This window comes from Pyrgilauda ruficollis, unplaced genomic scaffold (genome assembly GCF_017590135.1).
Source record: "Pyrgilauda ruficollis isolate IOZ18807 unplaced genomic scaffold, ASM1759013v1 scaffold101, whole genome shotgun sequence".
NCBI classification, from domain to species: domain Eukaryota; kingdom Metazoa; phylum Chordata; class Aves; order Passeriformes; family Passeridae; genus Pyrgilauda; species Pyrgilauda ruficollis.
In genome coordinates this window covers 720,905-734,553 of record NW_024508213.1, presented here as the reverse complement: position 1 = coordinate 734,553, position 13,649 = coordinate 720,905, and the positions used below count along the sequence as shown (strand labels likewise).

General features: G+C 37.0%; 1 protein-coding gene across 1 annotated transcript in view; it reads right to left on the bottom strand.

Moving 5' to 3' along the window:
- Positions 1-13,649, bottom strand: part of GALNT2 (polypeptide N-acetylgalactosaminyltransferase 2) — a 90,238-nt gene that overhangs the window by 29,488 nt on the left and 47,101 nt on the right. Inside the window, exons 2-6 of the mRNA XM_041468830.1 lie at positions 10,281-10,371; positions 7,648-7,801; positions 2,581-2,679; positions 1,948-2,015; positions 991-1,056 (exon numbers count right to left, since the gene is read on the bottom strand). Of these exons, the coding sequence (XP_041324764.1) occupies positions 991-1,056; positions 1,948-2,015; positions 2,581-2,679; positions 7,648-7,801; positions 10,281-10,371 (478 nt within the window). The remainder of the gene's footprint in view (positions 1-990; positions 1,057-1,947; positions 2,016-2,580; positions 2,680-7,647; positions 7,802-10,280; positions 10,372-13,649) is intronic.

Sequence of the window (13,649 nt, the reverse complement as noted above, 5' to 3'; positions counted from 1 at the left end):
GATACACTGAAAAATGACATTAACTTACTCAGAACCTGGCAACCACAGCAAGTCATAAAAGACCTGCTCTCCTAATAACCTTTTTTTTTCACAAATATATTCCAAAGAGAATATTTAAACACTAAGAACCTATCAGTTATTGCACTAACTTTAATTATGGGACAACACATGTTTTGTGCATGTCTTTTCCGGTTCCTGACAATCTAATAATTCCAGCTCTTCCACAGGCCAGGCCAGCAGTCTTGAAGATATAGCTTATAAAAATTAGCAAGCACATATGTGCTAATTCAGTTAGCTATTTCAACTGTCAAATCTCAGTTATTATTTCAAACAGCTGTAGATAACAGTTACCTGTATCTAATACTTTAAACTCCATGGTCAGTGAGCTGCTGACTGAAGGGCTCAGTGATGTGACACCACAATTTACAAAGCAACGTAGAAGAAAACACAAATGTAAGACAAATTTGTTACAGGGCACACTGGCTTCAGCAAAGCCAGCATACTTGGTCCCAGCCCTCCTGGCTGCTCAAACCCGTAAATTGTTTGTTTGGCTGTCCATCAACTCAATCATAAAATGATATCTAATAAGGGAACCAGCAAAAAAAGAGGGCTATTTTTAAGGTGCATCATTTCAAACACAGATATATTTTACAGTGAGACATTGCATACTATGGAAGCAGCTTAACTAAGGATTCAGTGCAGGAAGAGAAAGGAAAGGTTGAAGATTTAATGCAATTCCTGAAGGAAGATCACACTGTAAAAGCCAACAATGGGCAATTGTGCACAGAATAATACGGAAATAATCACAATTACTGTTTTTATCTGCACAATTACGTTTTTTTATTCCTTCTACTAGTAGATTTATAGAGTGAAGATCTCTCTTTCAAGAAGGAAAGTAAAGCAGAATGTTCCATTAAAAGACTCAATGAAAACTAACAGACAAGGCAGCACAGTGAAATTTGTATCTTACTTCCTTAAAATTAAGCCTACCTTCTCGCCGATCGTTTCGAAGAACCCGTACTTTTTCAATTTTTCCCAAGAGAGCCCCATCATCAGCTTCAAAAAAACAATGATAAATTTAAGAATTTAAAAAATAAATAAAAATATATCAAGTGATGAGAACCAGTTTTGCGTTCAATACTGTATACCAGAAGAGAGGCCATCATCAAAGAAAACAAAAGCTTTGTAGGTGAAAATGTTTGTGGTCATAATTAGATACTCATCTTACAAGAAATAAAGAAAAATTACCAGGCTAAGAGATTATTACCTTCACCATGTTACTTAAAGCTAGCTTAATTTTACCATCTTGATATAGTTTTATTTAACTATTTTCTCTTTGCTTACTTTAGACAGTTTCTGCATTGCATAGAGACAAAAAGCTTCCAAAATATTAAATAACCTGCTTTCTTTACCTATAAGAAATCTCACTTTCTAACCAACATTAAGACAAACCTGACCTAAGCTAGTATTAGTAAAAGTATTAATGCAAATATATACCTTAGCTGCTTCTAAGAAATATTATTCTGAGGTCCATTTCAATTGTTTAAACTTCTATCATGATACACTAGTACCTACAAGACATTGACTTATTTTAGATTCAGTAAGATTTTTTATGAGAGACTGATGGAGATATTCATTTAAAACAACACTACAAAAACATTTGTTGCAAGCACCATGGGTTTTATTTTTATTTAAGATAACATACTATGAAAAGGCTCTTTTTAAAGATAGACTCATTTCCTGTTAGCTGAAGGACAAGATATACTGGAAATATTTGTAGAGACTTCACATTTCCACAATGACAGATATGGAAGAGTTAAGACCTGGTTTTGGCCAAGTCTCTAAAAACTCCTATTCATGTGTTCTATTCTCAACTGAGTCACCTATCAGCATCAGGAATCTTACCAAAATAAGCACAGTAAGGTAGGATCCCATAAAAGTACTTACGATCATTACTGTAGTCATCCACTAGTATGATTTCCTTAATAAGATGTGATGGACTTTTTTTAAGGACACTGAAATGGACCAAAAACAAAAAATCGTTCCAGCAGTGTTAATTTTCCGTAATAATGTCAAGAAAAGCAGTTACTTAGTTAAGCTGCAGTAGAACCTAGCCCAGGATGTTACTTTCAACAACAGCTGTTGGCCTGTTCTTACAAAAAGCATAAAAAGAGGCACATGTGTAATTTTTTGTGTTCCTTCTTCCCTGACTCTCTACCTCCCCCACCCCCACTATTCCAGGCCCAGAAATCAGGGCATTAGACAATGTCCAACATGGAACTTTTCCAGATATCTTTGAGTCAAATATCACCTGGGAATCCATCTACCCTGACTTTTTCTTGGAACAGCCAGCCTGATAATCAGTCCCATACTTTCATGCATTTTAGTTAAGGTGATCAATTTTGTTTAAGATCGCTATTTCAGGATGTAAGAACTGAAGATCTCAATGAAATTAAAACTTATCTTTTCCTCTGCAAGTAGTTCAGAATAGTTCAATAATGGGTTGCTACTTCTCTTTCTTATCACAAGCTGACAAGAAATTAATGGCCTTAAAGAAAAATTAGGCTCTCTTATGCATACCTGACAACAGTTCGAAGCAAAGCAGATCTTGCCTCGTTGTGAAAGGTGATCACCACACTAGTGGCTGGCAAATCTATCCGCCACTGTTTCCGTTGGCACCTGAAAGAAATATAACCTTGTCATTTCAACCTAACTTTTACATCCCAGGCTTGGGAGACTGCCTTCATTGCAAAGCATTATCTATTAAACTCATAGACACGCTGCCCAAGAAGAATGAAATAGCTTGTTTTCAAGTGAAATTATAATCAACCTTTTGACACTTTTGGCTGTTTTAGTACATGAAAGCCTAAAAAGTCAGCGGCAGATATGGGCAGGTTCAGACAAGTCAACAGACCATCCTCATTGCACTATGTCAAATGTCTTTTGTCCAGCTGAGTATGAAACCAGAGCCCTTCTTTTACACTAAAAGCATTCAATACATCCAAGGAAATAAGTGTATTTTCAACAAAAATGCACAGGTTCACAGGCTACCACATGTTTCTTCTTTAGAATGGCATGCGTCCGCTTCTCCCTACATTTTTAAAGCTCCTGTATCATCCTGGCCTTACCCATAGATAAAACTAGTTTTCTATTCTAATAAGAACTTTTAAGGATCATAATATTCAGAATTTGGAAAACAGAGCTAGCTGCGACAATGCTGAGCCAACTAAACACAGCACCATATCCTTCCAAACCATAAAGATAATAAATATTCCATCTATGTCAACTAATTTTTCATCACCTCTAGAAACCTGAAATTAATATAAGCAAAAATAAGCAAATGCCAAAATGATTCCTTCAGGACTACATACAGTTAAACTATTTAATCTGATAAAATAAATCTAAAAAAGATACTATGCTCATTGTATTAGAAACTAACAGTTCTAGAAAACAATGTATATTGAATTTTTGCCAAAAGCATTACAATGTGACAAATCATGATACTGATTACCATTTGTGCAGTGACACACACCAGAGATGTATTTCTTCCATGTCCTTTAATTAAGGGTAGAGTTTTAACAGCCCTAGCTGACTTCAGAAAGAATAAACCCAACTAGCATACACCTGTAGCAAATTCAGCAATTCATTTCAGTATTTATTTCAGTAATTCAGTGCAGTATTAATCAGACCAGTTTTTAAGAGAAGTTTACCACCCACTAAAACTAGGCTTCTGCCTGTATAAAAGCCCACTCCACACCCAATTAACATCGGCAACATGCATTGTAAACAATGCAACCTCCAACTTCTTGGAATCAGAGAGCAAGCAGTAATGTGCTTCTTCCCCTGGCCCTCCCAACAACCGTGGTATTTTTGATACTACACAACCATAGTGTGACACACGTTAGCCTGCATGAAACAAAACATTCTCATGCTGCAGTGACCTCACTTGGCTCCGAACAAAAACAGAGTCTACGCCAAGCCTGCAACTGCTGTGTCAGATTAGCAGGGCTGTCTCTGGCTTTGTGGTGGGCATACAAGATGGCTTTGTCACTAGTGCCCAGCGTGGAACAAATAAATCTCAAATGCCTGTGTTCCTGAAAAATAAAGAGCAGCTCCTCTAGTGTGAGCTTCTGGCAAGTCATCTAGACAGCTAAAAGATGTGCAATTATTACACTCTAAGGTCTGCTGTGCCAAAGAAATTATTCTTTATCCTGCTAGCTTTCAAATTACCCAGAGAGGACAGAGCTACTGTGCACGCAGTTATCACACAAAGCACTTGCATTAGAATAATTAAAAAGTCACATTAAACTTATATTGATCTCTTCGCAGAAGAGAGCACTTGAGCCAGATCACATATTAGGGGGAATTACTCAAGGCAATGAAGCTTCTCAATTTTAAGAAAACTCAAGAGAAGAACACTGCTTTGTATTTCTGAGGGAGAAATAAGACTTCTAGACTTCCAAATAAAACTGGAGGAATGTTTCACCAAGTATCACTATTTTCAGCACTTCATAAATCCCTGCTTTAACTGACTCAGTATCAGTCTTCCTCCTACTCTGCTGTGTCAACAGGGCCACAGTTAAAATTCCAACCAAAGAAATAATGTCATTATTTTTGGCACAAAGATTAAAGTTTGTCTCCTCAAGCTGCAGCACTTCAATTTTACATGCAGAGTAAGAAAATATATTTAGTTAAGATTAACTAAATAGTTAAGATAGAACTTGAACTGAAAATTTCTATCAAGACCTTCAATGTTTAACATAGGTCAGTAAAATCAGTTAAAACTTGAAAAGTACATTCCTTCCCCCAGAGATTTTGACTGGTTCATTTAATTAACAATTTTTCCCCAAAACCTCTGTGATTTGTTTGAAAACACTTTTTGACAGAAATACGCATTTTAACCAGCACAAGGAGAACATTCACTTCAACTGGTACTAAAGACACAGGAAAGTTTGTTTCTTCTCTACTTAACAATAAAACTTGAGTGTGAGGACAGAAGCTTCTAATAGCCAAATGACTAAGAAAACCGTTTAGTGCAGCTATAGTACTTGACAGTAATTCCTAAAAATCATCACAACACAAATTAGAATATGTGATCAGAACAGAAATCACTAGTCCAAAGCATACATGGGGAACATTGGTCCACAAAAACCATGGAGTATTTAATCCTTTATCCCACTTGGGAAACTATTTTACACTGACAGAGGACACCTCTACGAGTTTCCTATTACAACTGCAACAACCACTTCAACAACCACTTGTCACTTTCTGCATCTCCAAAATCTACCATGAAACAAAAGAAAACACAGAGGTTTTCTAGAGTTGTTGATAGTGGTGTTTGTGAGCATCAGCTGGAGTGAGAATCCATGTTTCTGCTCAGAGTTCTGTCCACTTCCTTTCTTACCTTGTATCTTCCTATTTCCCCCTTCTTCCTTTTGCTTAGAACAAAGGCAAGCAGCTAAAATGAGCGAACCAAAAGTATCTTCTGGTACTGCTAGCAGGCTTTCACAAAAAGCACGAGGAAAACTTTTGTCTTCCTGCTAGTAAAAGTTTGCATGATGTAAAAAAAAAGACTTAATACAGTATTAAAAGATGCATAGTTACATTCACATCTACACACGTAAAGCAGAATCCTGATAAACTGCTTCTAAACAGCCTAGAAAATTTCAGCAATTAAAAAATTCTGGCATGTAATTTTTTTTTTTAAGTCAATGAGCCGCTTGGACACACCAACACAATTAATAACAAGTTACTTAAGTCAAAACAAAGTATTTTCTCACCCAGGTTTCTTTCCCTAAAGAAGACTGCAATAGCTCCACAAGAGATCTTAATCTCAACCCAGTTGCCTTCAATTTTACTAGAAATTAACATGCTTCAAAGTGTGTCATACTCAGATATTCTTCTTCCTATGGCTATTGCTTTTGTTCTTTCCATTGCACATTTCCCAAAAAAATATTTAATGCAGCTTTTTCAGCTTTTGCAGTGAAAGTTCTTCCCAACATAGAACGAAAATGAAATGCAACGCAGCAGGGAACTCATTAAGAACAGCTTGTAAGAATGATTGCTTCAGTTTGCTTTTCCGTTTGGTTCATTTTTTCTTTAAAAGATGACTAGTCACAGACTGATAGGCACTTAAATCTGCTCCATGGCACAGTCTAAGTAATAACCCCAGCTCAGATATAGCCTTTCCCCAGTAACATCTCTCTTCTCTCTGGGTTCTTTTTCAGCTCTGTTTAGTGGAAACACTTAAGCAAGCCAGCATATACTAACAAGACTAACAGTTAAAAGAAACATCACCATTGTAATGTAATTTATCTCCATACATCCCTCTTATTTAAATTATTCTCAAAGGACAGCCTTTGTCTTTAGAGACATGGCCCCCCTCCCTCCCCAAGGTTTTCAGGTATCTAAAAAATTCCAAATTCAGCATATCTGAATCATAAAAACTTCTAAAAGTTGGTAGTTGAGTTTGAACTCTTGGACAAGAATACCTGATCTAAAAAGTCAGAATACGTTTCTGGTGGGAAAAAAAGCAATATGCTATGAAGAAAACTCAAAAGTAATTTTAAACTCCTCAGTACAATACCATGGGCATCGTGCTTTTCCCTGCTTTCTTGGCAACAGGAGAAACACCAGATTCTTCCTACTTGAACATGCAATTAACAACAAATTACTTGATTTATTCCATCTACAAATACTTTGCGTGAGGAAACCTAAACCCACACTATTATACAAGGGATTTCAAAAATTACTGAGTTTCTATACAAATTTTCTTCACTAGGCCATTTCTGATTAAAGAGCTTTATGGGAGAAAACAGGAACCTTCCTGTTCTCTTTCCTCTTCTGGGGTCTTTTTCAGCTTCTTCTACTTACGAATCTGTGAATATACATTCATCCTAACTGTAGAATTAATTAGGCAAATGAACGACATACAGTTGGCTAATTGTATGTTTCAAGACTGGCTTGCCTAGTTTTTAAAACCAAACCAGGTTTTGTATTTTCAACTTATGAAGTCCTAAAAAGCAAATTTTTTTTAAACATGACTCATGCAAGTTATTAAATCCTTTTTAAAATGAAGGTGTTCTCTAACCAACAGTAAATAATATCTTTCCTTACTGTGAAGGGTACTGTTTCCTGAAACTGCACAAGCAGCCTGAGGTATATTTCTGTGTTTACCAGGGTGTGAATAAATTGGTTCCTTTAGGTTTAGAGTTGACAATCATCACATGCAAACACAATCACAGAGTGACCAAGATCCAAAGTGGCTACAGCAGGCTCTGCACTGGGCTTTGAATATCCCTAAGCCTGGAGACTTCACACCCTCTCTGGGCAACCTGCTCCACTGTTTGATCATCCTCACTGTGAAAAACTTACAAACAGAAACCAAGAAAAGCCACCAGATAAACAGGAACAAAGAAAGACTGAAATGCAACACTAGTTTGGATATATAATACACACTGATGGAAGTCCTGGAAACAGAAAAACTTGAATAAGATTTATTGTTCTTTAACCCACTGTTCAAGGATCAGGGAGTTTACTGTTACTGTCCCTTCTAAAGCTGGAAACTTCTGCTTCAGAAAAAGCAGCTCAAAAGCAATAAATACAGAAAGGCTAATCCAAGCCAACACGGCTCAGTTTGGCACTTACTGATCATGCCTAGTGTCAGGAATGCTCCGGTCCATTCGCAGTTTGTCGCTTTCCACCTGATTGAACTTATTCCGTGCGTACGGATCCTGGCCAGATCGCACCACGGTAGCACCAACATAGGAGTCCTGATCAAAGTCTTGCCACCAAACTTTTCCTACAGTAGAAAAACAGGGAAACATTCAGTTTAATATCCATGATTTAAGGAACAACATTCAGTAATCCAAACACAACTGATGAAATATTTAATTAAGTAATTCAACTTCAACAGTACCGTTAACAGTGTAACATCAAAACTCACTTCTGCCTATTAAATTTGTCTAGACTAGCCTGCAAAATAGTATCAAACTTTTAAAACAATGCAAAGAATCTGCAGAAATATGAATACCAAGCTTCACTGCCACAAGGATTCAGAAGTTTGCCTATATTAACTGAAAATAAAGAAAATAATGATTTAAGGGTGTATAGTTCTGTCTGTGACACCTTTGATGTTTGATTCCAGACTCTAATACTACCTTGCAGTAGCAACTCTCCTGTCTGTTACACCAGGCCATAAGAGACTACTAATCAACATATGAAATGAAAAACCCATGACCTGCTCTACCTCACACTTAATCTTACTTCTAGTTTCAACCCTTCCAGCTTCTGATAGCTCAACCTGTGACACTTCCCACTTCCCTTTAATATTCAAGCAGAATACTTAAGACCACTGGGAAAGTTTGGTCCAGAATACACAAACATTCAAAAAAAGGGAAATAAGAACTGCTGGAAGGTGCAAAATTGGCTGATCTAACACCACAAACAAAATTTGTAGACAGGTCTATTAGGCAGAACAAATAACTGAAAATATCTGCCAGAAACCAACTTAAATAAGTCAAGCTCTTCAACTTTTGGGGTTTTATTTCTCAATACATACACAAAGTAAAGGCATTGCTAAAAAGGTATACATAGATAACTAGTCTTCTTTCCCTTCTCCAAACAGTAGCTAAGTTAAGGCAGGCCAAAGGATACAGAAAAAAGGCATCAAGAGCAAAGAGCTTATACTGTACCTGGAGAGCCTGTGACTGAAAAAGAAAAATTCTACCTCACGTGTTCCTGGGGGTGAAAGTTCCCAGCTGTTATGAGTAGAAAAGTTGTCCATTTTTTTTAAGTTGCAGAGTTAACAAGTTAAACCAATTGCTGTTAATAACTTCATGTTATAATCACCTGTTATTAATAGTTTTTCTTCAGTAACCTGTTAATGCTTAGAGATCAGCTCAATTGTCCCCCTGCTGCTTCAGGAGGAATGACACCTGAAGCTGCAGGTAGCTGGGGTGGGGGGGGAGGGAGGGGGAGGGGGGAAGGTGACGTCAGAGCTAGTATGCAAATGAGGAAGCCCCTCACCAAATCTTGGAAGAAAAACCCCTACAACAACGTGCCAACACAGAATTAAGAGATCTAAGTGATGTCTAAAGGTGAGGAACTTAATCCTGTGTCTGCTAAGATCCTTTTTACCTCTCATCCTAACTTAAAGGAAGTTGACTAGAAAGAGGACCTCGAATGTCAGACTGAAAGACTGAAAAGCTGGAATCTCCTACTGCTTCTCGTGAGGATGGAAGCCCCAGCTCTGCCTGCATACCAGCGGACATAGCTGCATCATCCTTCTCCTCCCTGCCACTCCTGGAAGCAGTGGCGGCGTGGGCGCGACCCATTTCTCCCTACCTGAGCTGATTTTTTTAATAAAGGCATTAAAAAGGAGAAAGATCCTATTTATTTCACCAGATGCTTAGAAGAAAGTTTGCCTTGGTTAGTTCTTTCTGCAAGAACTCATAGTATTTCAAATGTTTGGCCAAGACATATTTGTAAGCAAAATGTGAGGATTCATAGAAGAGAAGCAAAACCTGTGATGCTACCTCATCAGTAGCTGTCCTTGTCACAGGTTAAACTTTTTCAATTGTGTAAAATATTCCAATTACATTTTCGTTTTTCTGTATGCTTTAGTATGTCAATTGTAGCGATATATGAAATCTCTTTGACGTGAAACAGTTAAGCAGCAAAAGAAGTTTATAGAAGCATTCACATGAAATGAAGATTCCTTAACACTTAATTTTCCTAACTCATTCTGAAGGCATGAGGATTTCACTCAAACAGAATAAAAATCACATTGCTCTGTTATTTTCCAGCATACAAATACTGAGCAAGCATGAGGAAAAAATAAAGTACACCAGCAGCACAGTTAGGAAAATCTGCCAAATCAAAAGCTAGGAAAAAAACTAAAAAATATGAACCTTGGCTGAATCTTCAGTCAAAATAACAGTCCCAAGGTGACTTGTCTGTTGCCTGCCAGCATCATCCACCAAAAGAAATGGACTACTTTTGTACCAGAGGCTTTTACATAATCTCAAACCTATTGAAGGACAACACAAACGTACTAGCAAAGAACCACTCTCCCTATTGTTTTATCTCAAAGGAGCAGTGAAGCAGGTAAGATTTAAGGATGCTGAAGCTATAAGCACAGAGAAGTACATGGTGCTAAAATAATTCTAGCACTTTCAAACAAAGAATTATTAGAATCAGAACAACTGCAGTGTTTTATGACTTTCACTGATAAATGTTTTATGGCTATGGATCTTTCATAACAAATCTTACTGCAGTACCTGGAGGCAGTGTCTCCACACTTTGTGCCTTGTCTTCCACATCATTGCCACGCACTTCTTTCCTTTTGGGGTCGATATCATTTGGGTCCTCCTGAAAAAAAGTACATAATCTTTAAAATAATCTTAATTTAGTTTTGTGTCTTCAAAGTAAACTCGTTTTTCCAGATTTTAAACTTAGAGCATTGCAAGAAAATGAGGATTTTAAGAGAAACAATGATTATTCTCTCCATTCCTTGAAAAACACAACAAAAATTGAGTCAGACTTTTGCAGTTAATTTATGTAAAAATTCTTCTTTGGAAAAAAAAGGAAATCTATTAGGAAAGATGGAATTCTTTTAACCAGTTATGTTCAAAGGAACTACATGGGCAAAAAGGTTAAGCAAGACCTGAAGAAAGCCCTGCTCTAACAAGGGACAGCCTAAAGAGAAATTTATTTGAAAAGAGAGATCATGTTATCTAGCAATTATATCCAGAATGGTAGCCTTACTATTGGAAAAATACTTCCAAAATATTTTCATGTGTTAATATCATTGGAATTTATGCTGGGCTTCACATGCAACTCTGCTGGATTTGTGATTGCAGAGATATTGATGATTTAGATGGGTGGGGGGCAAATAGTTTCACCAACACCCTCCTCCAATTTCCAGCATTTATTCTGAACCTATAAAACTCATTTTGATTTCAACAGGGAAAGAAAAAAAAATCCCTGACCACCACACTTTTGCATTCTTATCAGCACAAAAATACAAATATGAAGCTGGAATTACCCCATTAAGCATTTGGAAATGGAGAAGAGGCTAACTTTAAAACATAAAAACTAGCAACTGCATGGACTGTATGCCAGTTTGCACACTACACTTAGCCAATTGATTTAAGTGCCATCAGCTTCTGTTGTTCTTGCACACTTGCCAAAAGAAATTCCATTTCCTTTTCTAAATCTGCACCAAAAGAGTCCCATCTATAAAACCAGTTATATTGGCAGTATCCTGAGAAAGACAAGACCTTTACTACAGCATGCAAGAAGATACAACACTATGCCTATACTAATCACTGAGTGCACTGAAGCCAAGCAGTGCAGAACAATTCTCATCTCTTACAGAAATCTGCCAGAGTCTCCAGAGCAGGGTGATGGTGTATGAAGTACAGACTGGAAAATATCTCTGCTGTCCCAGCTCCTAAGCCACATCTGGAGAATTCTTTGATGGAATAGTAAGTAGTTGGAGTTAAAGGCCTAAGTTATGCTGGGGAACATTTCAACCACAAACGACACCATTTCAGCTTGTCCCCAGGCATCTCAGAACCCTCCAATGTAAATTCAGCTTAAGTCTTTAAGTGCTAAGTTGGCAACAATATTTAGAAATATGTTGAAAAAAGCATAATATTTCTGAAATACTGAAATTAAAAACTAAATACAGACTCTTCCCCCCTGCCCCCAAGAAATACAGCTAAATCGGTTAAAAATTGAGTACTGCTATATATATATATATATATGCATGCTTTTCATAGCATCATGCATCAAGAAGAGATGCATGAGAGAAGAAGAGAAGGAATTTTAACAGGTTCTTATACTACATTACTACATATCCTCATTTTGGTACATCCTTTGGGCTACTGTGCCTTGTGGATATCAATTGATACCTCTGTTTAGAGAAAGCTTTAGGACAATAACAATAAAAATAACAAAGAAAATCCACACCAACACAAAAACACACTCCTGAAACCACATGACACATCTCAAGAGAATGTTTGTGACTCACACTGAGGGAAATTATATGTCACTGCGCAGAGCCCCACCAGAACAGTGAAATAAATACTTGCTGTGTTTTGAGAAAGCTGTATTTCAATCATTATTTGGCTTTGTGCACCATTTTAAAGACACTACAGAAACACTGAAATCCAAGTTATCAACTGTAGCTGCAAAATTCAATGAAGTTCTTTACTATTCCAGATGACTGTAATGAATCTAAAACACATGTAAGTTGAAAAAGAAATGCAAAACTCCTGCTAAACAGTAGAAATAATAATAAAAGTAATAATGAAAGGGTTTCTCCTGTAATTAAACAAAACAAACTATTGAGTGCTTCCTCATTGTCCCTCTCCCTTTAAGTCTTTGGGGTAAAACTCTGCCTTCCCATTAATCTTCTAGGTAAGGTGCATGTGCCAATGAGAATAATTATTTATCAAGTGCTTCCCCTTTGGATTTTGTTGCTGTTGTGTTCTGTTTTTTATAAAACAAACAAACTGCCAAAGGCAAAGTTAGATTCAGAAATCATATGGTTAAATGCCATTTTGAATTCTTATAAATTTGACCCTTTCAGGAAACTACTTGGTACAGCCATCAGACATTTTGACGTGAGCCAAGCTGCCAGGATTGAAGTTGTCACTGTATATTGCTTCATGCTCAGCTTGCCTCCTAAGACTCCTTATAAAACAGCATTGTGATGGGACAGTATGGGGCATTAAGGGATATTTACCTTGAACTTTGTGCCCTAGGTTAGCACTTTGGGGCTCTAAAATCAGCAACTTAGTTAAAACTGACACACTGTTGTAAGCACTAACTTTCATCCAATTAAGACTTTGGAAGGTACATGTAGGAAACCCCTACTTTTTAGGTGCAAAACAATGTTATATGCTTTAGCAAGAACCCGAGAGCATGAAAAGAGATGAAAGCAGCTATTGAAACCATAGGCATAAACACACCCAGTTTCTTTATAACATGGATTGCAAAGTGCTTCAGCATGGTAATTTGGTGCTATATAGGTATTAATCATATGTTCAAATGGCATTACCATGTTGCCACCACTACAGACAGAGTTGCATTTTCAGCTTGCCTCGAGTGAAACAAAATCCCAACTTCTAATGTGATCTTAAAAGGCCACTTGCTTTTGAGGAGTAATCTTCTTGGTAGAAGACAACAATGCTGGCACTGACAAAACTCATTCATACAGGAAGCTAAGCTTAAGGGGAGATTGAAAGCAACTTAAACTGCTTAAGAGGAGGCACAGCTCTTTCATCATGAGAGCACAAGAAGGAGATCTAATGAATAAAAATTAAAAAGAAAAGGCTACTGTATTTTTCTACATTAAAATACTACCAATACTTTAAAATAATATTTTCCTAACATTTTTAAAAAGAGCTGGCATTTTCAGGCTACAGCTTGGTATGTAAATGCACATGGACAATCACTTGGAAGTTACTGAAAAATAAAAAGGTATCTGCCAACTAGCAGACATTGACCACACATTAGATGCACACAGAACACCACTAGAATAAAACCTTGTAGCCATTGCGCATGTCATTATTTTCTTAGGCCTGGACACATATCAACAAGAAAATAAGTGGACACCAGCTAAAATGCAAGTGTTGCAG